General features: G+C 47.9%; 1 protein-coding gene across 1 annotated transcript in view; it reads right to left on the bottom strand.

Moving 5' to 3' along the window:
• The window catches only part of FGF9 (fibroblast growth factor 9), a 56,814-nt gene that overhangs the window by 17,849 nt on the left and 18,167 nt on the right, over positions 1–20,798 (bottom strand). The window contains 3 exon segments of the mRNA XM_068395323.1: positions 2,196–2,299; positions 8,760–9,048; positions 15,257–15,818. Coding sequence (XP_068251424.1) covers positions 2,196–2,299; positions 8,760–9,048; positions 15,257–15,818 — 955 coding nt within the window.

Raw genomic sequence — 20,798 nt, forward strand, 5'->3', positions numbered from 1 at the left:
TGCAAACTGACAATCCAGTGAGCACGGACAGCTAACGCTGTCTCTTTTTCCACGCAAGAAACACAAAAGGCTGGGGAATTTGTGTTACTGCAGAGACAGAAGGTCAGGGAGACCCATGTCTTGGACTGTGAGACACAAACGCCTAGGAAAGCAGGCTCCTTTAGAACTGGTCTTCATGGAACAACTATTTTATTAATGCAGTGAGCTTAGTAATTTACAAAGAATTTCTTGTGCATATTTCTTCAGCAAAGAATGTTTTGAGTAATTCACTCTGACAGTCAAACATATTGCAAACACAAAATATAAATTGCACAGAAAAGTGATGTAACATTTGCTTTCCCAAGTCTATGCATTTAAGCTCTGTCAATAACCACATTTTCTTTTTCTCAATATCTAAAGTGTAGAGTAACTGATTCACTATGTTTATTTGTTTAAATGATTACTCTTACTGATGATTATCAACATTACTGATGCATATTACTGTTGTTGTTCTGCCTTTTTGCTGCCTAACTGAACCATAAAATTACTCATGACTTCGACAGTTCTTTATCCCATTCATCAGCTGCACAAGGATTGTGACTTATGACAACTTACTCACTCCTCACACGCAACTTGTTTACATCTGTCATTGCATCCATTCCTTTTCTCTCTTCCTCTCCATCCTTCTAATTTTTTCCTCCTCCATATTGCCATTTATGCTAAATCCCTTTTCTTTGGCCTTTCCCACTCACTGGTTCTCACCATCACTGCATTTCCCCATTTCCCCTTCTCCCATGTACACACATTCTCCATCCCAGCCTTGTCCCTCATTCTACCACCCCTTTTTCTGCCTCCCACATACACTGTCATGTTCTGTACCTTCTGGCTTCCTCCCCTAGCCTGCTCTTTGCTCAGAAGACAGTCCCCTTCCCACCTCTACCTTCCCTCTCTCACACAAAATGTTACTAGAACAGGATCAGTGAACCAGGACGTGCCCATAAAAACACTTCTGCTAGACCTTCCTGGTCTCGCTTCCTCACACTCCTCCATGGATCATGTATATGGAAGCTAGACATCCCTCTTACTTCTTCTGTTTTCACCTGCCCACTCAACACTATCTTCTCATGTTTCCTCCCACTCTCACTGCTGTCCCACCCAGTTCCCTCCGCACCCTTTTGCCAGTTACCATTACTCCCCTCTGACATGGGTATCTTCAGCTACACCCAAAGCCACTCTCTGTCACTTTTTGAGTGTCTCTCTTCGCAACGTTTACAACATCAGTCAAGCACTGTCACCTTCTCCTCCGTGCTTCTAATGAACCCCAGTGAATACACAGCCTCCCTTCACTTTACACGTTTGCTTACCTTCAAACCTGCCATCCTCTTCCTCAAACATAACTGCTTCTCAAGTCCTTGTCAACTTTCGACATTAATACTTTACTGCTAGAAGAGGTTGCCTTCTACTATTTGGGGAGTTACCTGCTCGATTTCAGATTCCCCCTGCCCACGATCTACCCAGGGTGTGAACCCCACTGTACGTCAGATGTCTCAAGCATTGACAGGCAAAGGTCACATCGCACACACACAAACACACACATACGCAGGTAGGCTGGTTTGCCAGTCTAACCCACATCTGAAATACCAAGTTTTACTCCTCCCTCACACCCGTTACTCACTCCTGCTGCCATCCCTCAGGGAGCACCAGCTGAAGTTTCAGAACAAGACCACCAAGCCTCCTGCCCTCATTCCTATACTTTTTATACCTATTATCCACTCCTATTTCTCGTTTTCTCATCCACGTATGCCACCCTTTACCTCCTCCTCTACTTTCTTTTGTCAATTCCTGGAAAGCTCCCTGCCTAAGCACAAAAGGCAGCAACTTTGTCTCGTTTTATGTCTCTGCTGAAAGGACAGGTTTACAAATGTTGCAGCACATCCTTTATTCTTCAGTGACCAGCTCTGGCCATCAGTCTCTTTCTGCTTGTATCTAAATTGTCATCTGTCCGTGCTATTACTCATTCCTGATTTTGTCACCTTTTCTCTCTCCCGTATTCATTATAGCACCCACAGGGTCTTGTTTCTAATTAGACTGCAAGATACTTAAAGCAGAAACAGTGCTTGTACAGCACCGAGTGCAACAGGGGCTTGTAGAAGCTGTCACGTATTTTTCCCACAGAAAGTAAGGATCATGACTGCCCAAGACAAGCACGAACTTACCGAGCCGTACAGTTCCCCTTTCTCATTCATTCCAAGGTAGAGTCCACTGTCAACTCCTCGGATGCTGACCAAGCCCACTGCTATACTGATAAATTCCAGTATACCTATAAAATGCAGGAAAAAACAAACCATGTACATGTTGTTTCCACTGAAAGATTTTTTTTCAGATGTGACTGATCCCTGAGCAAAAAGCAACTCTTTTCAAATGTGTTTTCTCATTTTCAGAGTTGCTTGGAGGAAGATGAGGAACAAATGAATATATCTTAAAGTATGGTACTTGAACAGTGAAGTCTTTTGCATCTCTGCTAGAACGATGCACTGCAGACAGCATCAACGTACCAAATTAAAAGATTACTCTCAATCTTTCTCATCATTTCTAAACACAAATTTAAGCTCAGTCACATTCTAATTTGCACAACAAATAATACACTCAAAGAACAAAAAATCAAGTTTTTAGATTGCCAAATTTAGCAGTATTAAAGAACCTATGAAATTTGTCTTGCAAATAAATTCAGAAAAAATACATTTGAATCAGAATTGTGAGATAAAAACAATGTTACACATAGAAGCAAAAGATCTACTTGCAGGCATCAATGAATCAGGAATATGTGGAAAGATTTACTCACAGTATGATCTTCCAGAATCTTGAGAAATTAAAATCCTTAGTATAGTACAGAGTCTCACACATTTCCATCTAGATATTAACCATCTCTCTGGTGTGTTATTTTTCACTTATCTCAAATTTGAAAATTAAAGTATTCTAAACCCAAGTAATAGTGTATAAATGATTAAGTCTTCCTGTGCATGTAACAGCAAGCTCACATAGACATTTGTGCACTAGAGACAAGAACATTTTGCAGAGAAGGACTGCTTCCACAAAGCTCCTAGGTTCAGCATCAATGTGCACGGTACAGCAAGTGCCTGTATCAAATATCAGCTCATCTGGTTCTGAGGGTTTGGGGTTTTTTTGGCAGCCTTCCCTACAAATTGCTTACCTCCTTCAATGAGGATGCTACCAACCAAACCTTGCAGAAACCTAGAAGTCTTGTGGAAAAAAATGGAAATTGCTTCCTATTTGGGAACGTTCATGTAAGACAGTAATGATCTCACAGGAGTTATCCAGCAACATTCAGGAGCACACTGCTGCGTTATGCTACTTTCTGAGCCACAAAATAAAGCACAGAGTAGCATTTTCAATATATTTTGTGAATTTTCATGTCTAAGCACACCACGTAATTAATTTTAAAGCTTACTGGAAACTATATTTACATTAAATAATAAAATAACAGTATAGTATGTGTTGAGCCTCGCGTGGCCAATAAAAAAGCACTTTCATGGATTTTTTGAACAATTAATTTGGCATCTCCCGCAAAATAGTTGAGCACTAATCAATAACAGGCATGAATCACATAAATCTAACACAGCACAAGTTGCAGCCAATAGGGAAAATTTATACCCAAGCTAATGTAAAGATGAAATGTATTCCCTGTAAGGGACTATTATCATTACCTTATATATTATTCAGTACTACAAACACCATAGTCTTATTGTTTTGATAACCCCATTTTAAGGCCTGGGCCTCTTAAATTATTCTCTACATATGCACAAATCAAAAATACTGGGAGGAAATATTTAGTAATTATGGATTTTTTTGAAGTAATAAAAAGTGGTAGCATGCTGTTTATCTGGTGTATGTAGTATCTCAGATACAATCGATCCATTGAAACAATTTAAACACTCCCATTATACCTGGACATGAAATACTTCCAGATTTCTTTCTAAGGCTTCTTCTGTAAAGCTTTTACCAAACTAACATATTACCTGATATATATTACCAAGCAATTTCAACTGAGGTTAAATCTTATGTTAAGTGTGTACTATACCATACTACAGATAAGTAAATAAGTCTGGCATCTTTCTCATCAGTATAAATGTAGACTTTAATTGCTGCCCTCGTTTCAAATATTTCGGTGCATGCTGCTTAGCGTGTCAAAAGAATAAAAAAGCACTGTCGCATCCTATTGTAAGTGCGGAAGAGGAACTTAAGGTACTTGGCAAAGCACATCCATGTATTTGAGATCAGAATAGAGTCGTCTTCATTTGAAATATTCAAAAGCCTATTCACACCAAGTTTTATGTGCCATGCTGTTAAGTCCTTCAAGAGATCACGTGGGGCCAAGCATGTAGTCTTACAGAAGTCTTGCCAGTTTAAGGATTGTGTGATTTGGCCCAACACTCCTATGAATATTTTCACTGTATAGTTTCTATTATATACAAATAGTACTTAGGACCTGAACCAGATATTAAAACAGATATTTCTCTTCAAAATGAGGCTGGACCAAACAAAAATAGGACAGCTCCAAACTTTAAAAGCTAGGGCCCTATTTATAGCTAAAAATGGGCAAGAGAAGAAAAGGAGAGAGGAAATAACTGTCTCAGTACATGGGATGCTGAATATCTTCTTGTCAGACATTGAACATTTTCTTTAATAAAACCACTTCAAGGCAAAGACCCCTCCTCCACAAAGAGGTTAGGAAGAAAGTTTTAGGGAAAGTTATTCCTTCCATGTCCGTATCAGCCCTTCACACACCTGCTTCCACATGATCCAACTCTGACCATGTTGAAGGGCAGCAGGACACCAGCCTGACTGTGAAGGACAGCCCTGATCTCCTACCAGGCTCAAAGGAGAGAGGAGGTGGGTCGTTCACACAACGTGCAATTTTAACTTTCATCTAGTTTAGCTCTAGTGAAGAGCAGCCTTACAGAAGCGTTTGCCTTGGCTTCAAGCAATGAACATCTTTGCAACTACAGATCTTTTTGTTGCGGGTGTTCCGCCCTTTGCACATTTTTGTCTTGAGCTATATATAGTCTTTCTTTGTGTTGCTGGATTGAAGCAGTTTAACTTGCACTTAGCACCTTAACACCACCAACGAATGCCGTGAACAAGCATCTCTGCCAGTCACTTCTTTGTGCGACTTCCCGGGGAGCAGAGCAAAGGGAAGCGGCGGAGGACGCGCGGGCAGGGCGCAGGGCGCTGGAGCTGTGCTGCCCCGTGTTTAGCAATCATTCACCCACGGAAGAGCAGAGGGGCGAGGAAAGCAGAGCCCTTCGTGGCTAAGAAGCTGCCTGGAGGTCAGCCCGGCGATGGGGCGAGGGCCGCGGCTTCCCCGGCGTCCCCCTGCCCCCGACGCCGCCCGCCCGCCGGCCGGGGCTCCGCCGGGATGTGTCCCGCCTGTCGCAGCTGTCACCGCTCCGCCCGCTCCCCCACATGATGCCAATTAAGAGACTGGAGCACAGACAGCCACAGCCCCCCCGGAGGCAGCAGGGCCCTGCTTCAGTTTCAGGCTCTTACAGCGCCCTTACCCCCCCGCCCCGCATCCCCTCCCCTCTGCTACGCTTAATAGCGGGGGAGACTGCGGGGGCTGGTCGGCGCCCTTCCCTCCCCCTAAAACCTGGCCCCCAATTTCTACTCCCAGGGGCCAGAGCCCTCTGCATGCATCACACACCCACCCGCCCCGGTCTGCCGTCTCCCCGCGGAGACAGCACGGGGCGGGGGGGGCAGCCCCAGCCTCCCGCATACAGCACCAGCAGGGATGGGCGGCCGCAGAGCCCCCCCGGCCAGAGCCGCCCCCCGCTCCCTCCCCGGCGCCGAAGCCGCCTCGGCAGCCCGAGCGCCGGAGCAGGCAAGGCGCGGTGGAGGGGCGGGAGGGCGGGGGCTGCGCGGCTCCCGCGGGTGATGAACGCAGCGGTTCCTTGTAGCAGCAGGTCCCGGGGAGCGGAGGTCACCTGCTGACAAGCTTTTTTTTTTTTGCTTTTCCTGCATGCACCTATTTTTTTAATGCTGTGCATGCAGTACTTGTGCTGACGCACAGAGGCACGCCTCTCCGCTGTTACAGAGTTCCTGAATTTACAATGACTCCACTGTCTAGCAAATGCCCTAGACTAAAGGAGACTGCATCAAAAAAAATTTTCTTCTGTCACCCAGGAGAGATAAGGCTTTGATCACCTGAGATCGCATTACGGTGGGGACCGAGCTGGGCTCTCCCTGGGAGCTTTTCTTTTAGAGATGGACATCTTGCTGCAGGAATTGCGAAATGCCAAGGCTCCTAGAACCGGGCGAGTATAGGCACACAATATGGCTCGGTGTATTGTATGCAATAGGCACACATCCAACATAGCATCACAAAAGAATTACTCTTATCTGATGTCTCTCCAGAGGTGTATGTGCGTGTGTTGTGTGTGGCGGGGAGGGGGATTCCCACAGGGCAGAGCCCGGAGAGGAGTTTACGCGCAGCCCCCAGGGTTTTCTCTTTGTCCTCCTTATTCCTGGAGGAAAAGTTCCTTCTGATTTCGTCCCCCCACCTCCACACGCACCACGATCAGGAGACCAAGTTAGCCTGCTCTCCCCCGGTCAGCTCCCGAGTTGGGATGCAGACCTTCCCAGGGTCATCAGAAGGACTTTACAATCACCAAAAACAAATAGCATCTGCTATTCGGCGACCTCCCGACAAACCCAACAACAATGTCACGGCACCGATACAAAGCACCGAGATCCCTCCCCGCCCCCAAATAAGCCGGGAGCCTCGACGCATCCCATGGCTTTGCCGTGCCCGGTCCGCCCGACCCCGGAGCGAGCAGGGACATCACCGGCGCACTCCATGGGAGAAGAGTTATCACAAGGTACATCCTGGGGAGGAGAGGGCGATCAAACCGAGAAGGAAAAAAAATAAATCTATTTAAAGCCAAGGCACTGCAAGGTCTGGAAGAGCTGCCCCTCGAAATCGTCAGCTTCCTACAACTGCGGCTGGAAAGCCATTTTTAAAAATAGACGCCGCGAATAATGTGGTCACGGCCGCCTTGCGAAGGGAACAGCTGGGAGCCCTCCTCCGGGGGCGGCGGGGCGCCGCGGGGTGCCGGCCCCCCGCAGTCCCGGCTGCCGGTGCGGCACACACCGCCCCACACCTGCCGCCGGGCCCGCACCGCGCCCGCCTCAGTGTGCCCGCACCCGCAGCGGGCAGGGGAAACCCGCGGCCGTAGTTCAGCAGCTACGCAGGGCGTCTGCCTGTGTCACGGAAAACGCCTGGATGCACAGTTCCCCCCATTCCCCTCACTGTGCGGCTGCCTAGAACACTTTCCGCGCTTCTTCTCTCCAGCAAGCGTGAATACCGCACCCCCGGGAGACCCGCGACGCTCCCCCCCCACCCCCGGGGACCCCGGGCGGGAGGCGTGGGAGGGAGGCAGAGCCTGGAAGCAGCGTGAGAGTGTCAGGGAGCAGCGGCTGGCGGGGGATGGAGGATAAACCTGCGACCACGCGAGCCTCAGCCCTCTCCCTTTCCCTCCCCACCCGCCCATTCCCTTCTGCGCCCTTTGGAGATCATCTCCTACAACACCGGCATTATCTAAACAGCTTCACAAAGCAATAAAATACAGTTTAGATATCGTTCAACATCTGGCATGAAAATAGGGAGAGAAAAAAAATCACCACAGGACTGTTTTTACGACCGACTTTAAGTGCTGTCACGTTGGTTCACTCACAAGTTAACTCCTTCCAACAGCTGGGAGCGTGGCAAGCTAACCTGGCGTATTTTCCTCACCCCTCCTTAAAAAAAACCCCAAAGAATCAGCTCATCCAGGCTGTTGTAGTTACTTTCGTACATTCAATCTGCCGGGCCTTTAACAGTCTCCCTGGCAGCAAAGCTCCAGGCCCACCTGACTCGCGTGTGCGTGTGTGCGTGTGTGCATGTGTGCGTGTGCACATGCACAGGCTGCTCAGGGCGGCCGAAGCCATGAGCCCTCCGGCCCTCGCTGCTGAGTCACAAATAGCGTCCCCTGGAAATGAAATCCAAGGAATGCTCTTTCAAATTCGCTGACAGCTTGACACGCCACCATAGCTGGGGAAAAGGCAGGTTTTGGTGCAGGCTTCCCGGCGGGTTAGGGGTGAGCACGGCCCCCACCTGCGCTCCCCCCGCCCCGGGCAGCGGCAGCGCTGCGGGGCCGGGCTGCGGCGTGCGGCGAACCCGGCCGCGGACCGGCGGGCGCTGCCGGTGGATCCTCGCCGACAAGAGAAATAGGCTGGGCTGGCAATTCAGGCAGTTACTAGGGCAGGTAATCGGCAGGGAAAACGAAAGAAAAGCCCTCGTTAATTTGCGTACAGGACGACAGCCACTCCCTTCAGGAAACTCGGTGAATTTTAAATTGTAGTGGTTAATGATTAAAACCCCTTTAAACTCGCGAAATCAAATCATTCAGCAGAAACGTCCCGAGCAAAAATTTCACCACCGCCACCACCACCTCCCAGTACGGGTCTGCTCTTAAGAAGAACTTGGGGCTACACAAACATCGCTACCAACCACCCGCCGACTTCGGCGAGGGCTCCTGCTCCGCTGCGGTGGTGCCACTTGTGTACATCTGCAATCCCGGACACCTTCATTTTTTCCCCTCGACGGATCAGCCATCAGCACAAACCCCCCTCCCCGCCCGCCTCGCACCCCCCCTTCCCCCCGCCCGCAGTTCTGCCCCATTATTTTATCACATGACCACTAAAGGGTTAAGGATAATACCTACCAAATCTGCTGTGGTCTTGCCTGGTTCCCTGGATAGTACCATTGGGGAAGATTTCTAAATGAAATCCAGTCCTGCAGTATAGCTGCCTCCGCCTGAGGATCCCCTTTAAATGGTCCAAGTCCGTGACCGCAGGCCCCCGGGGTAGCCCACCTGCCTCAGACTGACCCAGGTGGTCACTTAACAAAACCGGACTATCCACCGGCAAAACGGGCACATTCCCAAAGGGTACTGCATCCTGCACACCGAAATAGTTCCCAACTTCACCTAAGGGAGCCATCAGAAGATTCTGCTTTTAGAGAATAAGGATAAACAATAACGATGGTGCCAAACCCAGGAGATATAAGATTAGGTATATTCCACTCCTCTCCCCTCCCTAGCGCAGTTACAGAGAAAATGTTCTTTCTTCAATCCATTAAATGCATAAATAAAAGTAATATTCTGTTTTGACTGGTACAGGTTCAAGGTCAAACCAGTTAGTCTAAGAAACCACCACTTTATACTCACACACTGACATATTTATAAACATATAGATGTGTATATCTATATAAATGCATATATCCCCAGCTCTTAGCAAGCAATACGGTCTTCAGCCCATCCAACTGTAATAAAGAAAAAAATCCGTAGTTTCTCCATTTGGTTTAAGATAAGAATGACCATAGCAACTTAAATACCTAGGCGTTATAGGGATTTTTTTTTAAGATGCACAGGCTACGTCAGGATTTATGGATTCTGACTCCAGAAAGGCATGCGCTGTTTTTACTCTATAACAGACTGCATACATCAGCATGAATCCTGCAAAGGGGGAGGGGGGAAATCTCACGTTGTTGCCTGAAATAAATCCAAAAAATTTTTTGGAAAAAGGAAAAAAGAAAAAGGAAAAAAAAAAAACTTTTGACGTCCAAATCTATTATCCAGAATTGTGAGAAGGCTCAGCAGATGTCCACTGGTTTAGGATTTTTGACGATCCACAAGCAAAGCAGCAACATACAAGTGCTTGTGTCTTTCTTGGCTGGCTCGAAACAGGTGTTGCTTCTGCACGGCTCCCTGTGAAATGTTGTACTCCAGCACTGAGCTGCAGCTCTTGACTGTGGATCTCCATCCAGCACGCAGAGTGGCGCAGGAAGAGGCATTGGGCTGGGTTTAAGGTAGTCCTGATTGCTGCTGGAAGGATTCTCCGAGGTCCTAGCGCTCAGCCCTACCTGCTGCAATACAGAGCCGCTTCCAGCGCTAGGCACGGCGTGGAGCGGCTCTTGCTGCTCTGCGGCAGCGCGGCGCACGCAGGCGAATAAATAAATAAGTGGGCGAAACTTTGGGGGGAGGAAAAAAAGCGGCGCGATGCTAAATATACCGAGCCCGCCCGCTGCGGGAAGCGGGCTCCTCGGGAGATGCCCGCATAGCCCGAGTCCCCCTTGACATTGGCGGGGGTGAGCAGGGCGGGCAGCGCCCCGCCAGCGGAGCCCGGCCCCGGCCCCGCCGCAGGGGAGGCGGAGGCGCGGCCGCTCCGCTCTGCAGCGCAGCCCCGGCCCCAGCCCCAGCCCCGGTCCCGGCCCGCGCCTCAGGTAACCGGGCTGCCGCTGTCCCAAGCGGGACTGAAGCTCAGCTCCGGAAGGCAAACCGGCGGGGTCGCGGGAAGTTTGGGACCCGGGGGGGTGGGGGGAGGTCGTTATCGTCCACGCCGCATGTTTTTCCTTCTCCACTCCGTCCCCCCGCAGCCCTCCCGCTCTGCCCCTGCGCTGCCGGGGGCGGCCGGCCCGCAGTCGGGTGCCAGAGGGGCGGTTTCGGGGATGCCGCCGCGGGAGCGGGCAGCGCCGGGGTCCCGCCGCCGCCACCGCCCTCGACCGTCCGGGGCGCTCCGGGGGCGAACCGCGACTCCCCGCGCCCGGGCTCGGCCCAAGTTTTTAAGAGCGCGGTGGAGGGAAGGGAGAGGCGGGCAGGAGGTGGCATGGGGGGAGGCGGGAGTGCCGATGCTAAGTACGTGTTCTCCCTCCCCTCCCCCCCCCAAAAAAAAGTTATTTAAAACCCCCAGGAGAGACCCGGCGAGGGGGAAGAGGATTTCTGTTTGTTCTTATGATGCCGAGAATTGGTGGTGGTGTGGTTTTGCCGCTTCACTATAGCTGCATTAATTAGCAAAGGGACAGAGGGGTCTCCTGCCTTTGCAGAAGGGTTGCTTGGGCAGAGCTCAAGGAGCAGGCACTATGCAGAGGTTTGCATGAGCGAGAGCAGCACCTTGAATTAAGTGCAAAACCTTGAAGACAGGCTCTTTTGGGGGTGGTGGGAAGGGAGTGAGAGGCAGGGAGAAAAGGACAAGAAACATAGTATCTTGGGGGCTGGGGGGGAGAGATTGCATGGTGCGAATGATGATGTGCATCACTGAGGTGGTGGGGCCCAGGGAGGTCACTGGAGGAGGCTGGAAACAGCTCCGGAGAAGGAGAATTTTGCAAGCGGGTTAATCAAAAATAATTGACTCTCTGAATGTCCTCCCGCTCGGTGGGCATGCGGTGGAGGGGGCTGCTCTCCTTGCCTTCCCCACCACAAAAGCCAGCAGCCCATCTCTGACTGGTGCAGCCTTTCTGCATCCCCCACTTGCAACTGTGACTTAACACTTGAGAGGAGGGAAAGACACTTCTAGTTTCCATGCCTAGCGAGGAAACTGCAGCAGGGAAAGGCTGTGTCCTGAATCCCCACGGACCTTTAGGAACACTCCATGCCAGTGGCGCATGAGCCACCTCCCTTTCATTTGACTTCATCGGTCTTCATTGCTATTTGAAGGACAGGATGCAGAAGCTTCAGAGCAGGGTCCCATCGTGCTAGTTCTGTACAAACCCACAAAAGGAAACAGTTGCTGCATGTCAGTCCGTGCATTTCGGTGTGCAAGAGCAGACAAGCCCCCCAACACCAAAGCAGGAAAGTCAGCGCTCTCTGGTAAATAGTTCCATAGCATTTACCCTATATATCAGGTTTAAGGACACTGCTCACACACACACACTGGTTATATCAGCATGAACAACTGCAGAATGACTTCGGAAAAACTGCAGAACTCACCATGTCAAAAATCATTATTCTTTATCAACTGGATCATGGCAGTACCCAGAGGCCCCGTTGAGGGCTCACAGTCCCATTGTGTCGGATACTGTAGACACATGTAATAAGAGAGATGGTCTATGCCCAAAGAGTTATGATCTTAACCCATGATGAAAGACAACAGGTGTATACTACAGACCCATGGGGGAAGGGTAAGGGAACAGCAGCCTTGAGAATAAAAAGGAACAGGCCTGGCCAATGACAAGTGTTTGGTGTCAGAAGGAAGTTTTAAGGAGATTTGAAGGAGAACAATAAAGGAGCTTTATGGTTATTAATGGGAAGGTTTTTCCATGCGTAATGGCTAACTTGGAAGAGAACATAAAATTGCTTGTTAGGAAATTAAGACTGCTGAAAAGTGAAGGTTTGTGCCACTGGCAAAGCAGAGGGAATACTGCAGAGTGACTGAAGGGCCTGGCATCTGGTGTGCTCTCAGTCTAGAAACAACTGTGAAAGAGGCTCCCAGCTCCTTTCCAGTGCTTTAAAATCTACATTTATAGTCTCAGTGAAGAGTATTATATGGATTTTTAATTTTTTCTCTAGTCCAGGCTTCAGTATTTTCTATCTTGTACTTCACACCAGCATACCTTATGAAAAATATCTGAACGTTGAGAAGAAAGTATTGATACAGTTATGTTTTTGCAAAGGAACTTAAATGAAAGCCCACAGATTATTTGCTATAGGAAGTTTAGTGTTATAAAAGTGTTATCTAAGTTGAGGCTTTGATGTCTGAATTACTCATAAGTATCAAAGCCACACATGAATTATGCAGGACATCCCCAAAATTATACCCATCTGTGAGTAGGTGGTGTTCCAACCCTGCTTCACATAAAATCTGTGATGTGTAATGTCAAACTTACTCCTTACAGAAGTTTGGCTTTACTGAGAGCTGGGGCTGTATTAAAAACCTACACTTTTATCCCCAAGACACTGAGGCAGGAATATCCCTACCCCTAGCTCCCCTCTACTCGAGATTTACACCCACTTCCCTTATACCCTCCTGGAATTAAAGACTGCATCTGCCACAGTGAGTCATCACGAGCTTACTCATCAGCTTTATGCAGGATTTTAACTCCTGCGAGCAGAGCTGGTCAGAAGGATCCTGCATTTCTCAAGGAGTTCCTGACACACGTTCTCCTCACACATACCACACTAATGTGACACCTCTGGCAAGTTTTAGACATCATAACTTTATAAAAAACCCAAACCTGTTTCACCTGTACTCTGCCAACCTGTTCAGCTCTACATGAACTTTTCACATATCAATTTTTGAGTGTCATTTAGAAAAATAAATGACACTCAGCTTGCCATAAGAAAATGTTTTTTGATTATTTTTTTTCATTCCCCCAGACTGCATAATTTCACCAAAAGTACAGGATCCTATTCTGGACCTACAATGTGTCTAACTCATTTATTTCCCAACCTTGCAGACAGAGATCTGGAAGACTTACATTATTAAAAAGAGAGGTGCCCTGACTTTCCCATGAAACACATGGCATCTGCCATTTTTACTAAAATGTTGAGTCAGCAAACTTTTAAAAGCTGCTTTTTTTATAAATCGAGAATATAGAAAGTAATGCTCTTTTCAGTTTGCTTTACAAATAAGAATTTTGAAGCATGATATAAACCTGGATATGATAAGAGTATTAATTCATCTCACCTCACTTGAGGCTGCTATAATGGAGACATCAAGATCTAAACTACTTGTTCTTTAATGCAGAGAAATAGGAGCAATTCTAGGGCACAAATCATCTGACCTATTCTAGCGTCTACTTTAGGATGACATGACTCATGCTCTAAAGATGCTTAATTCTTCCTAGTGTATGAAGGGAGCCTATATTAGATGTAGACTTCTACATGACAGAGGTCTAGATAGGACTGGATGGATCCCACCTGCTGCGCTATACATGTGATTCAGCATTTCCCCAGAATGGCTGGTGAGGGCACTAAACTATTAATATACCCGCACAAATTAATCCTCCAAAGAAAACTCATGTCATTTCAGCAATGAAAAGTTACTGAAAGTCATGATTATGAAACATTAGATTGCACGGAAATAAAATATTTGTGAAAACTTATTAACTGTGTGATTCGGGTTGATTTGATTAACATAAGAAGTGCCCACAGGTTTAGAAAAATTAATCTAGAGGAATATATTTGCTTTCTCACTTCAAAAACTGTAGAAAAAATAGACTTATTTATAACAAAAAAGATTACCTGTAAGAATCCCAGAAGACAACATGGAAGAACCTATTTCCCAGTTCACCAATTTTTCAGACCAGAGGAGTATAAAACATGCAGTTTAGATGGGAAAGTCCAAGAAGACACCAGCATCAGTGTCACCATGTGATCACAGCCATGGCAGGATATTTGACATGGATTTCTAATGGTGTTACGGTATTTTGCAGCATACAGGAGTTAGTAAATCTACTTTAAATAAGCATTGGCAGAATATGATCTTTGTGACCATCCTAGGGAGGGAGTTAATCAGGTTACATGTTTTAAGATATCTTAAACTAAGTACAGAAGTAATAATGCCATTATCAGTCAGATATAGTCAAGAGCATTGACACAGGTGTTGATACAGTCTTTTGGAATGCATGTCCTTGTTGGTGATACTTGAAGGCAGATAGGGCGATGTAAATGTGCGAGCTGCCAAATATGTTTAAAATTTCTCTGATGCAGGTGTTTGTACATGGCTTGTATCTGCTGTTCTTAGTAATGAATTGATTTTCCATGATGTTGCAAGTCCCTCCAGCTCAAGAGCCAAAGTGCCATTGATTGGAAAGAGAAAAGGGGAAGAAATCCAAGTTGCCATGTGTGCAGGTGACCGCAGAGGCCTCCGCATGGCAAGTGATTTGTGTGGCACGGCTCACAGAACCGCTCACTGTGAGAAGGGGTCTGCCACTGCCCACCCTTTGCCCTGTGCACCTTTCCTGCCCAAGCACACATGGTGTCTGTTCACAGAGGTTTCTGCCTTCTTCATGCTCCCGCACTGTTGGTGCTCATTTGCGACAGCTGCCTCGGCAGGGTTTGCCAGCAGGCTGCAGGGTGTCCCTGACGTTGTTCCTTTGCCTGATAGACTTCTTTATTAGATAGTTCACTGCCTGAAAGGTGGGGTGGCATTCGTATGCCAACCAAGGCACATACCCAACCATGAGCTGGACCCTACTTACCAGCGCTAGACCGGAGCTGCAGCCAGCAACCAACTCATCGTCACCTCCCTGGGGCCAGGGAGAAGGTGCCTCTAGGCGCTCGCCCCGCTGGGCAGGAGCTGGGTGTGTGCCCCACGTACCACTTTGCGGGCACTGTGGCTGGCACAGCAGCCCGGTGCACCTTCACCCCAATGGAGAAGGTGGTCCATGACGACTTCTGGACTGGCAAAAAGCCTCGCTAGCCTTTTCGGTGGAACTCATTACCTCTCCATCTGCGGCACCGTGCCCATCCAGGACATTTCCTCCCGCATCGCCCAGAGCCCGGGCAAAGGCCGCAGGCCCACGGGCTCTCGCCGCCTCCCGAAGGCACCTCCGCGGGGGCTCCCGGCCCGAGGCGCGGGCGGCGGGGCCGCTCCTGGCTGCCCGCAGCAGCTCTCCCGGGGCGGCTGCCCGCGGAGCCGCGGCGCCGGACCCCCGCGGTGGCAGAAGCGGGGCAGGAGCGGGGCTGGGCGAGCCGGGCGCCGCTGGCCGCGGGGCAGGGGCAGCCGCCCCGCCGCGCTTGTGCGGGGCTCTCTTGCCCTCTAGCGGGCAAAGCCAGCGGGGCGGACCCGCCGTGCCCCCCGCCGCCTCCGCCGCCGCCCCGGGCCCGCACTCCGCGTGCGACGCCAGAGGCCGTGGCCCGGCAGCTCCGGCTCCCGTACCGGGGACGGCCCAGCCACGTCGCTCCGGGGACGGGCGGACGGGGGCAGGAGGCCGGGGCCGAGCCCAGCCCCGGGCGTGCCCGTCCCCTGGCCAGTGGGCGGCTGTGCTGCGGGGCGCGGACAGCCTGGATGGGCAGCACAGCGAGAGGAGCGCAGCGTGAAGAGCGCCTGTCCCAGGTGCCACCACCAGCACTCAGCCGGCAGCGGGGAGAGGGACCCAGCGCCACGGCCCCAACAAGTAGCATGAAGAGCTGGTGAGCGAGTCCATGATGGGGCAGTCGGAGGCACCGTTCGTCTTTGGTGGGTGTGATCCCCTCAACTGGTCGTGCTCACCGACCATGCCCCCATTGTTAGGACCAGAGCCGGCCAAGCAACAAACATGTCCCGGGGGGAGCACGGGGCTACGCGCCCCCAGATGCTGGGCAGACATCAGGTGCCCACGGCTGCTGCTGAGGAAGGGAGCAGTCGCTGAGGACAAGGGTGGCTCAGGCATATCCCTGCTATACAGGGACCTGGAGGCAGCTCTGCAGTGAGCCCAGGGCTGAGTGGGGATGGAGGCTGAGCTGGATGCTGTGCCTGGGGGAGGGAGGACCTCCGTGCTTTCTGGCGTACCATAGGAAGACCAGTTCTTTAAGTTGTCTAGCTTGTGTTTACTAAAGAGTCTCCTTTTTTTTGCTAATGAATTAGAAAATATTTCAATATCACCATCTCCATCATCTTCTTCCTTCCCAGATCCGAATCAGTAAAAACTCTGTCCTTTCCTATATTATTTTAAATGTACTATCTCCATCTAACAAAAGATCTTACACCATCACTAGGAATTCTTGCTTTACAAATATGTTTTAGAAAATTTTCATTTCTTTTTAAATCAGTGACTGACTTTCTTCCTGTAGTCTTCAGCTTGACTTTATCACTTTTCCCCATTTTGTCAATCAATTTTATACTTTTGCTCCATATTGCATTTTTGCTCTGACTGCTGTTGTAACCACTGAACCACAACAGGCTTAAGAGTTATCCTTTTTATGAAATACGGCTTTTTAGCCATCTAACAGAATTCAGAATTTGAGTTTATTTTCTTCCTCTCTAAAGCTTTCCTCCTCTCACTCTCATTTGTAATTTCCCATTCTTTGGGAAACTCTTATATCTCTGGGGTGACCTTCCCCTCTCGTTGTGGTTCCTTGGAAGTGTGGTAGTGATGAGAACATCCTCTGTTTGCCGGTAGTGAATGTAGTTGGGTCACTTGGAATGTAGTCACTTAGAAACCTCCAGCCTCTGCTACAGTTATTGTAATCCTTTGTAATATTTTGCATGCCTGCGTCTGTTTCATTCGCTTAAACGCTATCCAATTACTTTGTTGATAACTAACATATTTTGCATGGTTTTGCCTGTTGATTTCCTTAATCATTCTGCTGCTATTTCACCAATAACTCAACAGTATGTAACTGCACTCTGATTCAGTGATGTGAAGGCACAGAAAATAATATAATCATTTTCTTCAAATAATTACCCTGGGTATGTACTAATGTTTTCCTTTTGACTGGCCAAGGCAAAAGCATCTCTGACTAGAATCTTGCCTTGTTTCTTCTGAACCTCCTGCTTTTACAGCAAGACCGGAGACCCTTCCCTCTTGTACGGGGAGGGAAGGGGCTGCTCTGGAGAAGTCAGTAGTTGTGGGGAGCTGAGGAACTATAAGATTGCTAAGCCATTCCCCATAGTGGACTGCCATCTTCTGTTTAAGCTATTTCTGTTTGCCCAGTCTGAAGAAGTTTATAAAGGAATTGGGCAAAAGTACGAGAATTAATGCTTTACATTTTGGAGAGAGTGGAAGGTCATGGAAAATGCACGCCATCTTTTGGGTTTGAGAGACAGTGTCTGACCTGTTTGATTCTCCAGTTAACGTCAGAACATAAGACCATGATTATAGCAGACCAGGGTGCAGCTATGCCACTACCTTCTCTATGACAGTGGCAGTGAGGAACATCATGTAGGGAGTACATGTGTTCCTGGCCACTTTCTGCAGTCAGATCCCCTCGTTCTCCCCCAGCAACCACAATTATTAGATTAGGGATGTTAGAAGGTACTGCCCTGCATGCTGCCTTTAATATCTGCCTATAGACCTGCCGTCCCTGAAGTTGCCTAACCCTGCTTTGACCCTGCATCCATAGTCTCCTATGACAACAAATTCTGGAAGTTCATTACTCTCTGTGTAAAAAAGAACTTTCTTCTATCAGTTTCAAACCAATGTCCTATTAGTTTCATTGAATACCTCCTAATCCTTGTGCTGTAACTGTTGAATAACAGGTGAATAATAGTTACTCATTCACCTGATACATTCCCTTCACGATTTTGTAAACCTTACTCTTTGCTCTCAGCCTTCTCCTCTCCAAACTGAAGAGTCACGGTCTATGTAGCCTCTCATCAGGCACACAGGAGGTGCAAGGGTCTTACTTTCCCTTGAGGAGACAATAAACATTATAAACATTACTGTAAACTTAGGCAATACCAAGCTAAACTAAGGGATCATAGAATGGGCTCAGTGAGTGGGCTTATGCGATGTGTTACGTGCAGCTCACGTGAGGCAGATTATCAAAGTCATTTCAGCCAGAAGAATCCCAGGGACATGCTTTTATTTGCGCACTGTCAGGTCAGTTCTCCAGGAACTGGTCAAGGAGCCTAAGTTTTGTGTACAGTATGTCAAATGCTCTGTGGAACCAATCAATGATAAATTCCTTAACAGTATCTGCAATGTGACCATCATCACAGCAAGCAGTGGACCTTTATATCATGGATCTTGTGGTGTACCAGAGAAATAGCCAGGTGTTGACCATTATGTAGCTCTGGTGAATATAGTTTTAACCATGGAGACTGTATCGCAAGCTTATCTCAAGTCTTGATTGCTTGGCTAACTGTGCTAATGCTGTGTGCAACTAAAAAATGTTTAAGTTTGACCCTCATAGAAAATTCAGTGGTGGTCAACACATTAACATGGTGGAGTGCTGATCCTCAGACAACAACAACATCACATGCCAATAAATGACATTGGTTAGACTTTTTATGTTTGATGGTATTCGCCATCTTAAGGCATCCAGCAGCCAGACTATAGTCCTAACACTGCCAGCTGTTACTGAACTACTACACTGATGAGGTGAAGGGGGAGAGAAGGGACTGCACTGTACAAATTGCCATCAGTGTAATCTTTTCACATGCTGTTGTGAGCCACCAAAAGTATTTTATATATTATCACATGTGCTGGTGAAGAGTTGGAAATGCTTATGACCTAGCAACTACTAAGGTGTTTCAGATAAAAGAGTTTTTCTCCTCCATATCTTTGCCATGCACAGCTGCAACCTATGTTTGATGTTACACAGGGAGTTAACCAACGGTAACAGTGGTTGCTTCTAGGTTTAAAATATGTGAAAATCTTTCAAGAAAAGGAAAAAGAAACCAACAACAGTGGTTCTGAGCTACTACACAGCCCTCAATGTGACTCTCCCTCCCTCTCTGGCTCTCAAGGCACTGCTTTTATGAGGGTCACCGACACACTTCTGAGTACCAAGCTGTATCTTTATCCCTACCTGGGATACCTCCCTACGGAGTAGCTGAACAGAAAAGAATCTCTACTCCTTTGCCCCCACCCCTCAAAATTCATACTGGGTTTTCACATCCTACTCTTCATTTCTCAGAAAAACAGGACAAGGAGATGAAAAGCTCTTTACTAAAAAGAGTTTGCTTCTCTGCCTTCATAGCTGCTTTTGATAAAAAACAGCTTTCTCGCCCTGTTGTTTAGAGATTTCATCAAAGTCTGCGAACCTGAAATCCACCGTGGGGATTCCAGTCCCCTCCCAGCAGCTGTTATTCCAAGAGAGCTTGGAAATTCACCAGAGGGTCTGAAAAACACATCAGCACTGGGAATCCACAGCTAGGATTTCACACCAGAAATAGATGCTGTCTGAACTGCTTTGCTTTTTCTAGGCATTGCAGTGAAATCACTGACAGGCAACGGGGGAAGAAACCATTCAGGAGGTTCCTGTGCTTCCTCCGCCTTAAACATTGCTCTAGTTTGAGGAGGAGAATTACAATTACCGTCAGGGGTTCTCAGGGACTGGCTTTATAGCACAACCAAGTACTGAGAACTCACTTCTGCAGATACAAATTGGCTCAGACTGCCTTGCCCGTACTGCAGTAGCACTGCAGCCAACAGAGCTACGCACGCAAATGTTGAGACATCAGGCAGACCTCTAGTATTAGGTATCTTGCTTTTTTTAATGGGGGACAGGCTTGTGAAGAAACACATGGCAAAACCGAAGGAAAATTATCTTGCCAAGCCTCCTGTTATGCTATTTGTATAAATCTTGATATGAACAAGCAGAAAGAATTTGCTTGAACTTTCTGGAATTCATACCTTGTATTCTTGTAATCATCTGATCATTCCAGCTCTGTATCTGGGAACCTGGTTCTGCTGCCCTGCTGAGGGCTGCTAAGGAGAGCTCCGATACAGAGATTGTAAACTTGCTCCCTTCTTTAGAGTACGTGTTTTCTGGTTGTGTCTTCCAGTGGGGTAATGGTGACGACACTGAAAACCCCAATCCTCCAAAAAACTGGAGGAGATTCTCAGCTTAGGTAAACTGCCACAGCACCACCCCATTGCTGGAGCTCTGACAATTGGTATGAACAGAAGATAAGCACATTTGGGTCTTTTATTCCCTCAGGCAAAAAACCCTCTTACAGTTCTTCATTGCAAACCCTCAGAATTTGTGGGTCATTCTTGGCCACAGCTTCCATAATGATGGAAAACTGTGGAATTCACCATAGAAGGATCGATGAAAGCAAAGCCTGGGTACACCAAGCACAGGGAAATGAGGAAAAGATCTAAGAACTGCTTAAACATTTACAGTCACTCTGTGAATTTCTGGAAAGACTGTTTGCAGTCCAGCTGCTCAAAATACTTGACTCTCAACTGTAAAACTGTGAGGACATAGTCCTTAGTAACTGTTCTTGAATAATCCTGTCTGTAGATCTGACTGTCACTAAGCTTTTCCTGCATGCAGATTTTGGTCCAGTAGTCCCCATATTTTATTTATAATTTGAGTCATATGCTGCTTTCA

The sequence above is a fragment of the Nyctibius grandis genome, chromosome 2, assembly GCF_013368605.1.
Source record: "Nyctibius grandis isolate bNycGra1 chromosome 2, bNycGra1.pri, whole genome shotgun sequence".
Taxonomy (NCBI): domain Eukaryota; kingdom Metazoa; phylum Chordata; class Aves; order Nyctibiiformes; family Nyctibiidae; genus Nyctibius; species Nyctibius grandis.